At 30.1% G+C, this 15,568-nt stretch overlaps 2 protein-coding genes across 2 annotated transcripts; one reads left to right on the forward strand and one right to left on the reverse strand.

The window, feature by feature from the left end:
• The first annotated feature begins 1,150 nt into the window (after window positions 1-1,150).
• On the forward strand, window positions 1,151-7,541 carry LOC132939032 (uncharacterized). The gene is made up of 9 exons (XM_061006029.1): window positions 1,151-1,335; window positions 3,633-3,726; window positions 4,411-4,563; window positions 5,298-5,433; window positions 5,541-5,668; window positions 5,841-5,963; window positions 6,541-6,705; window positions 6,843-7,073; window positions 7,387-7,541. Exons 1-9 carry the CDS (start codon window positions 1,210-1,212, stop codon window positions 7,506-7,508), a joined length of 1,278 nt encoding a protein of 425 aa, XP_060862012.1. The 5' UTR covers window positions 1,151-1,209; the 3' UTR covers window positions 7,509-7,541.
• On the reverse strand, window positions 7,436-15,560 carry LOC132939030 (fer-1-like protein 6). Its single transcript, XM_061006027.1, has 11 exons — window positions 15,369-15,560; window positions 15,033-15,158; window positions 14,849-14,971; window positions 14,287-14,567; window positions 9,885-10,055; window positions 8,809-9,091; window positions 8,560-8,744; window positions 8,264-8,496; window positions 8,030-8,187; window positions 7,850-7,950; window positions 7,436-7,782 (listed from the first exon to the last, which is right to left on the reverse strand). The coding sequence occupies exons 1-11, from the start codon at window positions 15,558-15,560 to the stop codon at window positions 7,584-7,586; spliced, it is 2,052 nt and encodes a 683-aa protein (XP_060862010.1). The 3' UTR covers window positions 7,436-7,583.
• Between the last annotated feature and the right edge of the window lie 8 nt (window positions 15,561-15,568).

Genomic DNA, 15,568 nt, shown 5'->3' on the forward strand with positions numbered 1-15,568 from the left:
TTGTAAAAAAATTTCGAAGCTTCAGTTATCAACATTTTCAATTAATATCTTGATTTTTTTTTGTTATGAGTCTGGTAGGTACTGAAAATGGTTTAAAAATGCCGAGTTTATTTTTTAATTCAAATATTTTTTAGTTTTGAACATTACCAGTATCTACCAGAGAGATCTTTTTCAAACTTAAAATAGTCAAACTTTGAGGAAATATTTTTATAAAAGTTATAAGTTATAACATTACTAGGTTTATTAGATTCTGAGCGATTTCTTTTCGAATTTTCTTTTCATTTCTATCACCATAGAAACGAATAAAAAAATAAATAATATTTCAATATTAATTCAACTTAAAGGCTATAATAAATAATAACAATATACAATATCTAAACTGACAAACCGTCTCCGCTCAGAATCGTTATTCTTAGACAATGATATTATATCATTGAATTCAAGTTTAATACAATCCATTATACATTGTCCCACTTGTAACCTACTATACAGCAGAGCAACATCCACTTAATCGCTTTTTCAAATTTGTTGTGTACATATTATTATTTAATAATTAAAAACTCAAACATTTTGTATCGTCTTATAAATATGGTTTATTTATTTAAAATTACAAGCTATTACAAGTTTTGGGGGGGGGGGCTAAGCCCTTATAGTAGGCTAAGCCCCCCCCCTAGTTGCCCATATAGCCGAATGGGAAAATATACACGTAAATAATTATTATGACGTTAGTGGGACATTTCAAATTATTTTTGTATGAATGTTCCTATATAATATCGGCATGTACCTACTTGTCATATTTATAAATAGAAACTTGTAAAATTTTTAATTAGTTTTAAAATAGTGACAAATTACATAGTACTTATAAATATTTAATACCTAGTTGTATAACAATAATAACATCCGTTAAATCTTCAACCGGAAAATTGTCTCAAAAATAAAAGAAGAAATCATTGGAACGTAATTTAAGTGACTTACAATGTTAACGTGTGCATAACGAGTTCGTCCGCATTCATTGTTGTTTTAGTAGGTACATTTAGTGAAAATGAAAATTATTATTGTTTATAACAAAACAATGGTGTTATAGAATTCGTTTTTCGTATAAAAATAACGAGCTCAGGTGTAAACATTGCATACGCAAATTGTAAGACGGTAAAATGTGTCTTGGCAGGTAGCTATATATAGAAAACTTCTGTACAATTTTCTTCAGAAATGTCGATGTCGTTTTTTGAATGCGAGATGAGACAAAAACTAAAACTATTCATTTTAATAAGTTTAGCAGTACCAATTGTCGTGCGGTCTTCGAATCTTTCATTTGATACTCCGAACTCAAATACTGTAAGTAGATAGAAATAGTACCTACCTACTCGTAATTATATTTTATCCTACGATCGTTGGGACGTTGGGTTAGGTTAAATATAAAAAAGGTTTAATATTGTAGCATCAAATTTCATTCTGCTCTCTATTAAAAATAAAGCTTTTACTGGGTGATCGTAAGACACTCATTATTTCAACAAAATATTATTTTGCATAGTTAATAAACAACTTTTTTCTAAAAAAATTATTTTACTATTGTTATCGTTATTATTTTTTAAATTATTTTATGACAACATGCATTTTTAATTCCTTATTCCGAAGCAGAGTATTATTTGAAATATTTTTATGTATAATAATCAAATTTTAGACGAGTAGTTTTTGAGTTATAATACTTATAATAGTGTTTAAGGAGCATGGTACCGATTTTTAAAATTGTTCACTATACTCTATAATATTTGAAAATTATCTATTATATTTTAGTTGCCATCTTAATTATTATACTTTTCCATTTATCTAAATCTATTGCCTTATTCCTATTTATTATGAAGAGGGGAGGGGGGGGGTTGATACGGAGTATTATATCAACAAAAATTACTTTACATGCCAAATTCTCAGGCCTAGTAGAATTGTCAGATTTTGATAACTAATTTTTTTTATCCAAAAGAAGATAACTTCTTCCAGGCCGCATTGAACTCCGATTTTCTTAGTTTATTACAAATAATAATGCAGAATAATTTGTGAAAAAAAGCTTAAAATTGTATTATTATTAAAGATGTGTTATAAAGTTTGAGATTAAAATATTGAAAAACGGAGATCAATGCGGCCTGTAAAATATTATTCTCTATTAGTTAAAAAAAAAATTATCAAATTTTATTGATTTTACAGGACAGGATCATTATTTTCAGAGTGTATTTTTGTGCTAAAGATGATATTGGCACCAGGTTCCTTATAGTTTTGACTAGCCGAGTTGAGTATATATACTAGTGGTGCAAGGGTACCCCGCAAAATTTTGGTTCACTTCTCCATTATAAACAATTTAACTAAGAAACTATCTGTCGGAAATTCGATTGTTAATGACTATGATATAGTATATTAGTATATACAATATACATCAAAGTATTCGACGTTATTCCGCTGCGGAATATACTTTCTACGCATATTTAAAAATATGCGTCGTCATTCAAAAAAAAAATTTCAAAATTGTAACGATAACAAATAGTAAAAAATATAATTTTTTTTGTTTTAAAACAATTTACAATTACGTAAAAGAAATATTTACAAAAACGTTAGTATTTTCCAAAATAATGCGTGTCTTACGTTAAATAGATCATAGCGTATAAGTTAATTACCTACCTTGATCAAAAGTGCCAGTATAGATAACAGTCGTTTTTAGTTCTTTATGCTATATAGGTCAGGGGTGGCCAAACGGTCGATCGCGATTGACTGATCGATCTCGGACGATTTCTAAGTCGATCCCTCTAGCTAGAATTTATTAATTATTGTTACACATTTGTCATTCAGTAGATACAGTTATTAAATACATAATATTTCGGATTAGCCTTTTAGTGTAAAATGGCATTTTCTCGCATGAAAGTTATAAACGCTGAATAGGTACCGAGCTAAACCTTCTGATAATAATTTAGAGCAGCGTCTTCGTTTAGCAGTTATAAGTGAATTTATATTACCGTGATTATAAGGCCATGATAATATGCAACGATACGCTTCTACATCAATATTACTATGTTAATACCTACATTTTGTAAAACACTCATTTTAGATAACTTTACACTTTTCTTTTATCATTTATATAAGTATGTTTATTATTAATATAATTTTACATTAGTCGATCCCAAAAAAAAAAAGAAATATACTTAATCTCAGTAGATCTTAATCAAAAAAAGTTTGACAACCCCTGCTATAGGTACTTCATTACTACATATTGCTTATTTAGAATATACGCCATATACCCCGAATTAATAGCGTATATGTTGGGGCTGTTTTTACATTTTGACGAATTTTTGCCGTGAATTATTTTCAACGAATATCCACCCATATATTAAACCACTTATATTTTAAAGGTCTATTTTTTGAATTTAAATTTATTACAGAACACATAATATTATTAAATAATTGATAGTGCCTTCCACAACTATATTTTTATGATATTACGCTATACCGCTTCCCATTATCTATACAATTATTTCGGTATCCGATTGATAAAATTGTATTCTAAGGGGTTAGTACATTGGCCGATTTTTTAAAGTTTATTCTCATTGTTTTTACTGTGGATAAATTAAATATTTTGTATTCTATTTTAGACAATTCACGATAGGGCGGTTGAAATCTTTAAAGGTAATCGTCCTTTAAGATCAGGAACAAAACGGCAGTCCAGTTTAAAAAAACAAAATCGACGTAAGTCATCAGTTTACCTACATTATAATATTATATTGCAGGGATGTATTGGTAAATAATGTTTTGAGTATACGCCATATATTCCAAAAATATTTCTCGAAAAAAAGGTCCCTGCACTAAGAAATTAATTAAAAAAACATATAGGCACGTTTGTTGCATACTCATTAATTCTCAAACCACAAGTCATTAAAAAAAAAAAGTACAAACTATCCATTTAATATAGTTAGATAATATAAATATATTTCTATCTGGCGATCCGAACAACACATCAACTATATTTATGATTCCATATAGTTCATAGATTTCGAGTCTATGGTTGTGGTAGTGATGTGGCCGTGAAGGGTCACGGGTAATCACTGCAGAATTTTAAGAGAAAAAATATAATTTGAAACTGAATAAAACAATTAATAATAAAATAATATACTCATTGCCTACCATTCACCGTATTATGGTACCCACCGTATACTAAAAAAATGGATATGTTTTTTTACTTACACGAATTTCTTTGTCAATATTGTTAGTATTTTGGCGCTTATGTCTTCCACCGACTTTATGAGTACCTATATAACCCGGTCCAATACACCCCTGGTTTTACAGACTTATATTGTGTTTTACGCGTTTCGTTTAAAACCAGACGAAATTGTAGTATTGTCGCTTCTAAATTTTCGATTAACCTTATTATAGTGCTCTCGCTATTCACGATAGTCAAATTTGACAACGAACCATGTTACTCGTCGTCCGGAGACAGCGGTATCTGCATGACATCTACTGAATGCTATCAACACCGAGGAGTGCCCATTGGATCGTGCGCTAATTCGTACGGCGTTTGCTGTCTGTGTAAGATCAAATATTTTAGACTAATATAAACCTATATATATATATATCAATAGTTATCTTACGTTGCCATTGAGGCACCGCCGATAAGTAAAATCTTGAACATACATTATAATATAGAACAAAATGCCAAAGACAAAATTTACCGCCTGTACCCAAAGGCGCCCGCATGAGGCTGGGCAAAGGGGCCATCGACCCCTGGGAATTTTTAACTGCATGTACTTTAATATCAATATAACTATAACTATTATTATATAGTAAGTAATTCTTATGTCTTGCCTCAAGTAGGATTTTATCCTGCAGGCGCACTTGCCTGTACCCGCCCGCCAAAAATTGAAGAATATCTACCAAAGTTCCAAATAATTTACTCTATTTAATTATTGCACCCAATGAGGCAAATGGGAATGGGTTATGGGTATGGGTGAATCATCCTCCTGGGAGGAGGTGGGCCTAGGTTTTTTATGTATCTATTATTTTAATAATAAGATTAACATAAGTTTTCATATTAAAGTAGTTGAAAAAATTACCCACTTACCCAGCTTTGCTGAATAATAAAGTACACAACTCGTTAAATTAGGAATGTAAAATTCTGCTTGCGGTGCTTTATTACACCACAGTACCCCACAATACCATATATACCTATCTACAACTATTCGACATTTGCGTTTATTGTTATATATTATATAAGATTATTAAAAGGATCATTGTACTATAAAAAATTATGTACACACTACTAGCTTTGTCTACATGTGGCCAGACCATCCGAGAAAACGGCACATATTTTGTGAATGCAGGATATCCAGAAGGCTTAAATAACACCGGGACGTGTCAAGTGACCATACACAAGTTATCTCCGTATATTTGTCAGTTCAGGTATGTATAGAACACGAACAAAAATTTAGAAATTATACGTTGTACCATAATGTACATAATATATTAAGAGCCATCGTATTGATCATTATATCGAATATATTTTTTAGATTGGATTTTGAACGTTTTTCCATTACGGGGCCCGAGCCAGTCAACCACCAATGCGACAATGACCAGTTCATCGTTTCTGGTTCGAATCCCGTACCTGTTATCTGCGGATTGAACACCGGTAGCCATAGTACGTATAATATATATAGCACAACGAAATATTACAGAAACAATTTTACCTTTTTTTATTCTGAATTTATTTAAATTAATTTTTTCTTATAACTGTACATACAATATTTATCAGTCTGAAAAATGACGCACAAATAAACACTGGCAGTTAATTAATGTCTTGATAACTATAGTGTACGTGGATGCTGGCACGGGCACAAGTCCAATTATATTGACAATGGTTACAAGTGGCATATTTTTAAAAAGAAACTGGAAGATAAAAGTTAGCCAGATACCTTGCGACTCTATTACAAAAGGTTAGTTAAGTTTAAGGCAAGTTTAATATGCAACTAATAATAAATACCTATTTAAGTTTTAATCAACAACAATAAATTGCAAATATTTTCAAATAAATTGTGTAATAATTTAAATAATTAAGTATTTTTCGATACTTTAGGCTATCAAATCTCATAAATTAATTTACCTACCTAATTATTATTATGTATAAATGTATAATAATATTAGGATTTTATATTTTTCATTTACAAATGTTTAATAATTTTTTATTTTGGGTTTCATTATTCAGTCTTTCTCACTCTTTTGAGCATTATATCGTATTAATTATTAATTAATTTATGATCTAATAATTTGTTTTTGAAAAAAAACTTTCTAATTGTTAAAAAACATTAACTACTTATGATTTATGGCATTATTGTATTTAAAACTTGACATTCTAAGTTATGACTTTTTAAACTATGTATCTATATCGTAGGTACCAGGCTAGGTACTAGTTACCTACTTACTACCTATATATCATATCTGTAATAGTGTAATTTATAAACCGATTTGTTTAAGTATTTACAATAATATTGTGTCTTATGTGTTCAACTCTAGCCGACACTGGTTGCTTGCAATATTACACCGGAGTATCGGGTACGCTGAAGTCGTTCAATTACGAACCCTCATCAGGCCTTCATTTGTCGAATCAGGATTATACAATATGTTTGAGAACAGAGCGAAATTTCTGTTCCGTTCAGTATTCAGCCTGCGACGATCAAAGTGAGTGATTACATTTCAATCGTATCGCACACAATATTAATATATTATGTTCAGCGATTGAGAAACAAAAATAGAGAAATAACTAAATATGAAACTATAAAATATATAAAACGCATTTTATAAATATAATATTATAGTGAACAACAGAAGCCACGCGTTCACATTGACGGGAAATACGTTGGGTCAAAATCCGGTTCAAGCGAATGTGGGTAGCGTTGGATCAAGTCCGTGTAATTCTGATTACCTAATTATACCATGCGTTTCAAGTAAACAAGGGCCTGTGGCGTCTGGCATGAACACTTGCGTGGACAGACTATGTGGTGGCACTTTAAACACAGATTACAGTACAATTCCAACAACCGTTATGAGTAAGAAAGTTTAGAATTTGAATATAGAATACATTTTATTGACATTATTTTTATTCACAACGACTTAATATAGGTAATACAATTTACTCTTATACATGATTATAGTTATTGAAATATGTAAGGAATTTATGTTAGGAAATATGTTAATGGCAATACGCTTAGTATATGTATCTAGTACTATAGTACCTAGAAAAAATTCCAAGAATTTTGATAATATTGTTTTTAAATATATTTTTAAATTCTAAAAATCTGTAACTAAAAATTATTCATTTAATAAACATTCTGAATATTGAATTATACGTTTTGTTCACAGGTAGTGTCCGACCTTTTCGGTTATCTTTTCACACAAATGCTGTGGAAATGCCAAATGACATGGGTAATCGTGGTTTTTGTTTAAACTATATTCAACAACCTTGCAACGCTAATTATGCTTAAAGATTTAAGTTTTATTTTATTTAAAATTTAATTTACCACATTATTTTATTTATAAGAAAAAAATAAAAAATAATTTTATACTTTTTTGAATAACTTGTCAAATAGTATTCTTATTAAGTTTCCTGGAATCGCATAAATCATTATGAGAAAAAATAATACCACAAAAACAAGTAGTACAACAATTAAAAACTTCGTTTTGTTAGCTGAGAATACACTTCCGAATACAAATTTAAATGGATCCATAATTGATTTTAAATAATGAGTTGAAGGTCTCCTGTTAATATTAAATTATAGATTATCATTCCGCAGCCATTATTTATTATGAAGCAAAAGTAAATTACTTCGGTACGGGCAGAGGTAGGGGCCCATCTCTACCAAATCCAGCTGGTGATTTATCCGCTTCTTGCTTGGTCATTATTTGAATTTCGGCATTTACTTTACCCTAGTTATGCATAGTTAACATATTTTTTTATATTTATTTTTGGAGAAATAGCTTAATCACTAATTATTATAATGCTTACTACAATAGTATTTTTATTATTTTCCGTGGAAATGAACGGCCACCATCCACTTGTTTTTTTTACTTTAAATAAGTTTATTCGAGACATTTTGGATAAGTTATGCATCCACGAAGTTTTCGCACCACGAGGCATACTGCGCAAGTTCAAAGTCAAAGAACCTAAATTGTACGGTACATGTAATTTAAGTCTATATACAAACAACTCACAAATTTCATCACAAAATGTTAAATTTACCAATATACAGATCTGGTGATAACTGGTCGTTATCCCAAATTTCAAGATTTAACTTGGGAGGAAATTGTTGTTCTTCGTAGTCCAAACCGAAAACATTTTTTTTTCTGTAGACAATAATATTTTCAGTTTTATTATACGGGAACGAGAATTTTAAACGCCAGTTGAACAATCCTTCGCCGTTTAATGATCGGTAATGAACGTCTGTTGACCGTTTTTCGACACCTGGTAACCACCTAAGACATCAAAATATATTACGTTATCAAAGTTTAAATGGACAAATTTAGTTATGTATGAACCCTTTGATATAAATATCACTGTGTTTTTCTTTTGTAAAAAAGTTGTTATCCACGAGTTTTACATCAGTGACGGACCAAATAATTACACGAAGTTCGTAGAGTTCAACAATTGGTGGTTTAATATCTACCATTTTAGGAATATTACTATCCTTAGAAAACATATCAACCCACATTTCTAATGTGCCCTTAAAGAAATTTGATTTTTTTTTTTAAATCGTTATCATTTGTAGTTATTATTATTTATTATACTTGGTGTAAGTTAGGCATATCTGGATTATATAATGTCCTAGTTTCTACATATTCAGGCACTAAATGATAACCAACAACTGGCATCTCTTGCCAATGGTTTAATACATACAGTGCCAACGATTGTCTATCGGATTCAGTATTTTCATCGTGAACATGAAATGTTTTAAGACCAATTGTAACACTGTTAGTCGTGTATATTGGATGTTTCAATGAATATAACGAACACAGTTCATGTAGAATTTTTGAAGGTTTTTCACTATCTCTCCAACGGTTGTATCCATCTCTATACATAATGGACCAAGTTTTTAAAATATTAAAATTAAAAAATTATAAATATAAATAATACATATTTATTTTAAAATGTTATCGTTTATAATAAATATAATTGTAAAAAGGACAGAAAGGAATTATATATATATCAATATCATCAACGTCAATGACCACGGGCACTCGCCTAGCTATAGAATAATTATTCTAATAATAAGTTACCTTATTCAATAATAGTTATTCTGTGCCATTCAACAGTCGACATAATAATGTATAGGGCGTATATATGGCGTATTGGCAGCAATAGAGCTGTTGTGCCCAGTTGCGTATTTAGGTTTTTGTCATGGGGGGGGGGGGGGGTTGATCCCCTTGATCCCCCCGTAAATTCGCCACACTGTTGTACCTATTGTTAACCCACTAAAAAATCTGCTAAAATCAAAACACACGTGTTTAAACTTACAGTACCCTCCCCCTCAGTAAAAACCACCCAATGACCTAAGTTGCCGCGGGTTAATTAATAAAAAAAAAATTATAAATAACACGAAACAGTTTAAACAGTCCTTGTCAGAATATTTTTTCGAATTATGCGATTGCTTTCAAATCCACTATCACGACAAGTGCGAAATGCCACTATCCCATACCGATAAATGTTAAAAATCCGGTATCTGTAATTCGGTGTATTATAGTGAATTTCTGTTCATTTTTATATTCATTGCATAATATATAATAATTATTTTAGGACAAATGTCGGGAATCAGAATGAACGGTATGTTATGTATTTATATATGTATATATGTATTACTTCATACTTGTTATATTGCTTTGGTAGTCCACAGTGAGCTCTATGTTTGCTGAAATATCTTGATTCAATATCAATTGTCGTTTCACCGATTAATTCGCTTTTCCCAATTCTATCGTAATCCATAATTCTAACTTTTATCATCGAACATTCTGGGAACGATATTACTCTTTCAAAACACCTTATCGAAAATAAAAATACATATTTTAAATAATAATAATATATTTTCTTATTAATTCTGAATAACCCAAGACCATGAGAATCGTCCTCATATATTATGATATATCAATCTGTGTAGTAATACTCTAGTATTAATGTAACCAGTGCCACTAATTAAAAAATAATAGCGGTGCCATGACGCAGTGTCAGGGCTTGAAACCGGTTACCGGTTTTTACTGAAAACTGGTAATTTCCCTGAATTTTGGGGAACCTATAATCGGTTACCGTTATTATAAACCTATTTGTATTCCCGGTTATCGGTTACCGGTTACCGTGACAATTTTTCAGCTAACATAAAATGTAATATGTTTTAACCGGTTAATAATACGGTTCATAAATACTGAATACCGACTACCGTTACCTATGGGCTATAAACTATAATATCAATCAGAATACGATAAAAGGCACACGACTCAACTCTCAACATACGACGTATAAACAACTGTAAAGGCGGGTTCACAACTGCCCGTGTCGTGTCGTGTCGTGTAAGATACTTTTTTCTGATTGGCTTACCAAAATGTGGTTGTAAAAATATGATCGTGTCGACCAACACGATACCGCGAATACCGCGAAGTTGAATATATTCAACTTTTAATCGTGCTGGTCACAATGTTCACGATGTGGTAGTGCGATTTAATATTATCTATTATATTTTGATAAGAAAAAAATGTATAATAAATATTTAATATTACCAACTATAATTATAAAATTATTTAATAATTTTAAATTTATTAAATTATATTATAGGTACATTGAGTCAACACTCAACAATATGAGCTATGTAAAAGTAAGATATTGTATCATCTACGTTTGTTTTGATTTATAGATTAGGACAACATCATGAACTAACAACTGTCATACTAAAGTTCAAATATACTAATAATATAATATATTAACTTTAACATACCATAACATACTATATGTAGTGCACTAATATACTACTAATAATTCATTGAATATTATTTATTTATGAACCCATACCCATAGGCATGTGCAGACTTCATTGGCAGAATATACATATTAAAAATGTGTTCCTTCTTTCTAAGAAGCAACAAAAAAGTTCACTTATAAAATTACAGTAATGTTAATGATAAATAACATTAATGTATCAATTTTTATAAAAAAAAAAGTATTCATATCCTGTGCACACAACTATGTATATACATACTAAATATTAATACCTACGTATCTTATATTAAATCTAAATTGGTACAAAACTATAAAATATATTGGTAGGGAGCTAATGTAACCCGCAGGTACAGATAAACAGTAACTAAATAGTAAAATACTGTATTATAGACATTTCAAAATTGAATATGAAATGTAAAACTAAATTATATAATATTACCTAGACGAACAAAATTTATAAGAATCAATAAGATACATATATGAAACTATAAGGAACTTTCGCCTGTGAACTTCAATATTATATTCATACACACTGCGTTTATATTCTTCTTCAATGTAGTTTCGTTTCATTTTAAAATGTATTGTGTGTTTTAAAAAAAAACTTACAAATTAGATATTACAAATTAAATATGAAAAATACATCTATGAATTAACAACATTACTCAGCCACTATCAGTTTAAATATAATATATAAAATATTAGTTGACATAGACATATAAATTAATACGTCTATGGAAGTTGATTATTTTAAAAAAAACCCGCAAGAAAATTTGATAACCATGGTACCATGATACCACGGTAGAATTTATGGTTACCAAGTTGGTATCGTCCTGATTTTTGAATTCACAATTCACACGACACGACACGACACGGGCAGTTGTGAACCCGCCTTAATGAGGAAATTCTGTAGCGGAAAACGTTTTGTAGAACAAACGCTAACGTTTGAAACGTTGGAAAGGTGAAAATTCGTGAGCGCTTGGTTTAATGCGGTATTTTGTTTAGCCGCGGTCGTGATGTATGACATAAAAAGTAAATCGTGATAAGTCGTGATAGATCGGCAAAAGTATAAACAAAGTCAACCACGATTCTGGTTACTAGAATTAAACAGACCAAACGCTGGATCATGGAGTTTGCAATGTTTGCAAAAGTTTACAGCTCCGTTTAGCAAAGGGACGTTCCGAATTTCTCCGTGGTGGGTTTCCATATGTGGGTGCATATATTGACCGAATACGTTCGTTATGAACGGTCTCATACATTACAAACGTTTCCCATCGGTTAATATGGGTTAGATCGGTTAGGATAGGTAACATATTAGTTACCTCATAATATATTCTTATGTTATCAATATAGAACCGTGTACAGGTGAAAAGTTGAACTGGATCCAACTTCATGGAATAAATGGTCAAACCTGTGGTAAGAACGTATAACACTCTGGTATTCCAAAAGCTTACCATGTATACCAACCAATCACAGAAAAGTATTTTTATGCACGTACACGTACACGTATTTAATGGAAACCCGCCTATAGTGCCGGTAATTGGTTACCGCTAACAACAGGACCGGTTTAAATTGGTAACCGGTATCCAAAATTTTTTTTAATAACTTAACAGACTAATTTAGTAACGGTTTCAAGCCCTGCGCAGTGTATATTATTATATCGAAGCAGAAGTTGCCATTCAAACCGTGTAAATATGTATAACTGTTTTTTTTCAGAAGGAATTGCTAATTATCTACCAACTGAATCAATTAATGCCTGGTGATTTAGGTGAATTGCAAACCATCAGCAAAATTGTGCAGATGATCCTTTTGTAAAAATCATTTAAATCATACGGTTGAAAATAACTTATTAAATGAAACGTAAAACAGGTGGGTAAGTGGATGTCGCTCTGCTGTACAATAGGTTATAAGTGGGTCACTGTAATGGATGGTGTTAAATTTGAATTCAATGATATAATATCATTGTATAAGAAAAACGATTCTGAGCGAAAACGGTCAGTCAGCCTATGATTTTACCAAGTATATTTGATGATATTATTGTGAATAAAGTAATTTATATATAACCTATTTAGTATTTACGTGGAGCCTTGTTTTCAATTTTCAATCCTTAGCTATAAAAGTTGAACATTTTATACATTTTTATCTACAAAATAATCATTACATTTTAAATTTGATAAATTTTGTCAAAATTCGAACTTTAAATGCTTATAAAAAAAAATTGTACCTATGTATTTTTAATATTTTTCAATTGCTATTGTAACAATATATCAGGAGCTTTGCATTAAATTTTCACGCATTTTTACCCAACAAATAAAATTTTATTGATATTTATAGGAAAAAAAACTAAAAAAATTGATCGTTCCACTCAGAATCTAAAATACGTTATGTTTCATATTTAATGTACTTAAAAATGGTGTTATATAGTAATTTTAAAACTTAATTTGTTAATCATTTTCGAGAAAATTAGTGTTTATCTTTAATTAAGAATCACCTTATGGCTTTAAGGAATCAGTCTTGCGAAGAACACATAAGAAAAGTATTCGAATACCTAAAATACTATTTGACTTCTTCAAATTTAGTCTATGTTTCACCAGTTAATTGGTACCTATGATTGTCACTAATAAAATACTACATGATATAATGCTCTGCTCGTGGCGACTTGATATCTTAGAGTAGGTATAGACGTTGCCGTGGGAATGGCGATGATTGGTATCTACAGCGCGATTGCACTGCGAGGCTCGTCATACCCCATGGCGTGGTTTCTCGCTACAGTCATGGGCCGCGAGCCAAGCTGGTTTACCTATATAATACGATTTTGTTGGGCTTGGTTAGGTTTAATGTAACCCAACGGCATTATTCGCAATACCAAATAATTTCTTAACTCGATAACAGCAGCACCATATACCTACTGCCGCCAAATTATTTTTAACTCAAAAGCGAGCGGGAAGAACTGGCCCTCACAGCTGCTTATTTTTCTAGTTAAATAGCGTTACTGTATATTATGATTTACAATGATAAAATGTATCATATTAAAATGATTTATATATATTTGATATTATTTAATATTTAAGTTATATTAAAATATATTAAATATATGTTTTTCTTGCTATTATTGACAATAATATCTATAATATCAATAAAGGTCCTAGTTACGCCTCTGAATATAAACCACTACTACTGAATACAATATATTATGGTAAATATTGTATTTATATAATATATTAAATTATATGCATACAACTACACTATATTATGAACACGTTTTTTTATGTCTAACTTATATTTACCTGCCAAACAAAGGATTTAATGTTTTAGGGACGTAATTTTTGCTATCCGATATGCGAATGGATTTCCCTAAAACAATTTCTATATATGGATCTGATAGTCCACTAATGTCACCGGGATGTAAGTTGTATGCTCTCAGTATATAAATACGCACAATGATGTTGCACTTCGCATTCGATTTCAATCCTGGCCATATTTGAGATGCCGTGTTAGAAAATAATTGTTCTTGAGACGTGTCTTGTTCGTCATTATCAACTGGCATTGGATACAAATGCACATTTCCCTATATGAGTACGCCACACATGCAAAATATGAACGAAAATCAAAATTTAAGTGTTTCAGCAGTATAAGTGCATATGTATGAGGAAAAATAATACACGAATTACAATTTACAAGTACGGGTGGAAATAAATTTGTCACGAATCAAATAAATTATAGTTTGTATAGCATTATAGCAACACTAATTGTATTTTACTTGTAAGGTAATAGCAGTCACTGGTTTTTAAGATGGAATAACATAAGTTATAACTCGTAAAATACTTATTACAAATCGATAATAATTACTTTTAATATAGCAACAACTGTTGCCTTTTCATCCTTTTTATCAAATTCATAGATTTTAAATTTTTTCAAATTGTCTTCAAATCCGTTAAATTCTGGAACGTTTTCTAATTCATGTTCGTATAACTAATTGAAATAAAAAAAATATATTCAATTCATAATTATTAGTCATTAATTTAAACTATACTTGTATTGTTGTTGATTTAGTTTTTGAATAATATTTAGGAATATGGGTTTTATTTGATTTTTTTGGGAGAAGTTTGCTTGGAATGTTTAACATCACACTTTCATGTTTATTCTCTTGAAATGTTTTCTGTAATCAATTGATTTATAAAAAATATACATTTTTGAAAAATATGTTATTTAGATATGATTTTCTCAAAATATATAAATCAATTATTATGTATAAGCCAACGTAGTTTTTTTCATTTTCTCATACTATTAACATAGGTATAGGAGAATGATAAAACACGATGGCAAATCCTTTATTACATTGATCAATAGAATTGCAACTTTTTACAACCTTTTGATATTTGAACACATAGTATTTTGTCCACCAGCTAAACTCTTTTTCGTCTTCTTCAAGTTCGTCATCAATCAAAGGATCATATTTATTTCCAAAATAGCTAATATAATTTTGTAAATTGTTTGAAGTCCAATAGGTAATTTTATTTATACATGGGAGTATATAACATATTACGTTGTATAATAACATTAAGACAC

This window comes from Metopolophium dirhodum, chromosome 2 (assembly GCF_019925205.1).
Source record: "Metopolophium dirhodum isolate CAU chromosome 2, ASM1992520v1, whole genome shotgun sequence".
In the NCBI taxonomy this organism is placed as follows: domain Eukaryota; kingdom Metazoa; phylum Arthropoda; class Insecta; order Hemiptera; family Aphididae; genus Metopolophium; species Metopolophium dirhodum.

Bases quoted from the DNA above. Each gene is read 5' to 3' on its own strand.
- LOC132939030 (XM_061006027.1), bottom strand. From the start codon at position 15,560: ATGTTATTATACAACGTAATATGTTATATACTCCCATGTATAAATAAA. The intron at 9,092-9,884 runs GTATGAAGTAAT...CATTATGTATAG, and splicing joins CTACCAAAGCAATATAACAA to AGATGGATACAACCGTTGGA. The intron at 7,951-8,029 runs GTAAGCATTATA...ATGCATAACTAG, and splicing joins ATAATAAAAATACTATTGTA to GGTAAAGTAAATGCCGAAAT.
- LOC132939032 (XM_061006029.1), top strand. From the start codon at position 1,210: ATGTCGATGTCGTTTTTTGAATGCGAGATGAGACAAAAACTAAAACTA. The intron at 3,727-4,410 runs GTAAGTCATCAG...ACCTTATTATAG, and splicing joins TTTAAAAAAACAAAATCGAC to TGCTCTCGCTATTCACGATA. The intron at 5,434-5,540 runs GTATGTATAGAA...TATATTTTTTAG, and splicing joins CCGTATATTTGTCAGTTCAG to ATTGGATTTTGAACGTTTTT.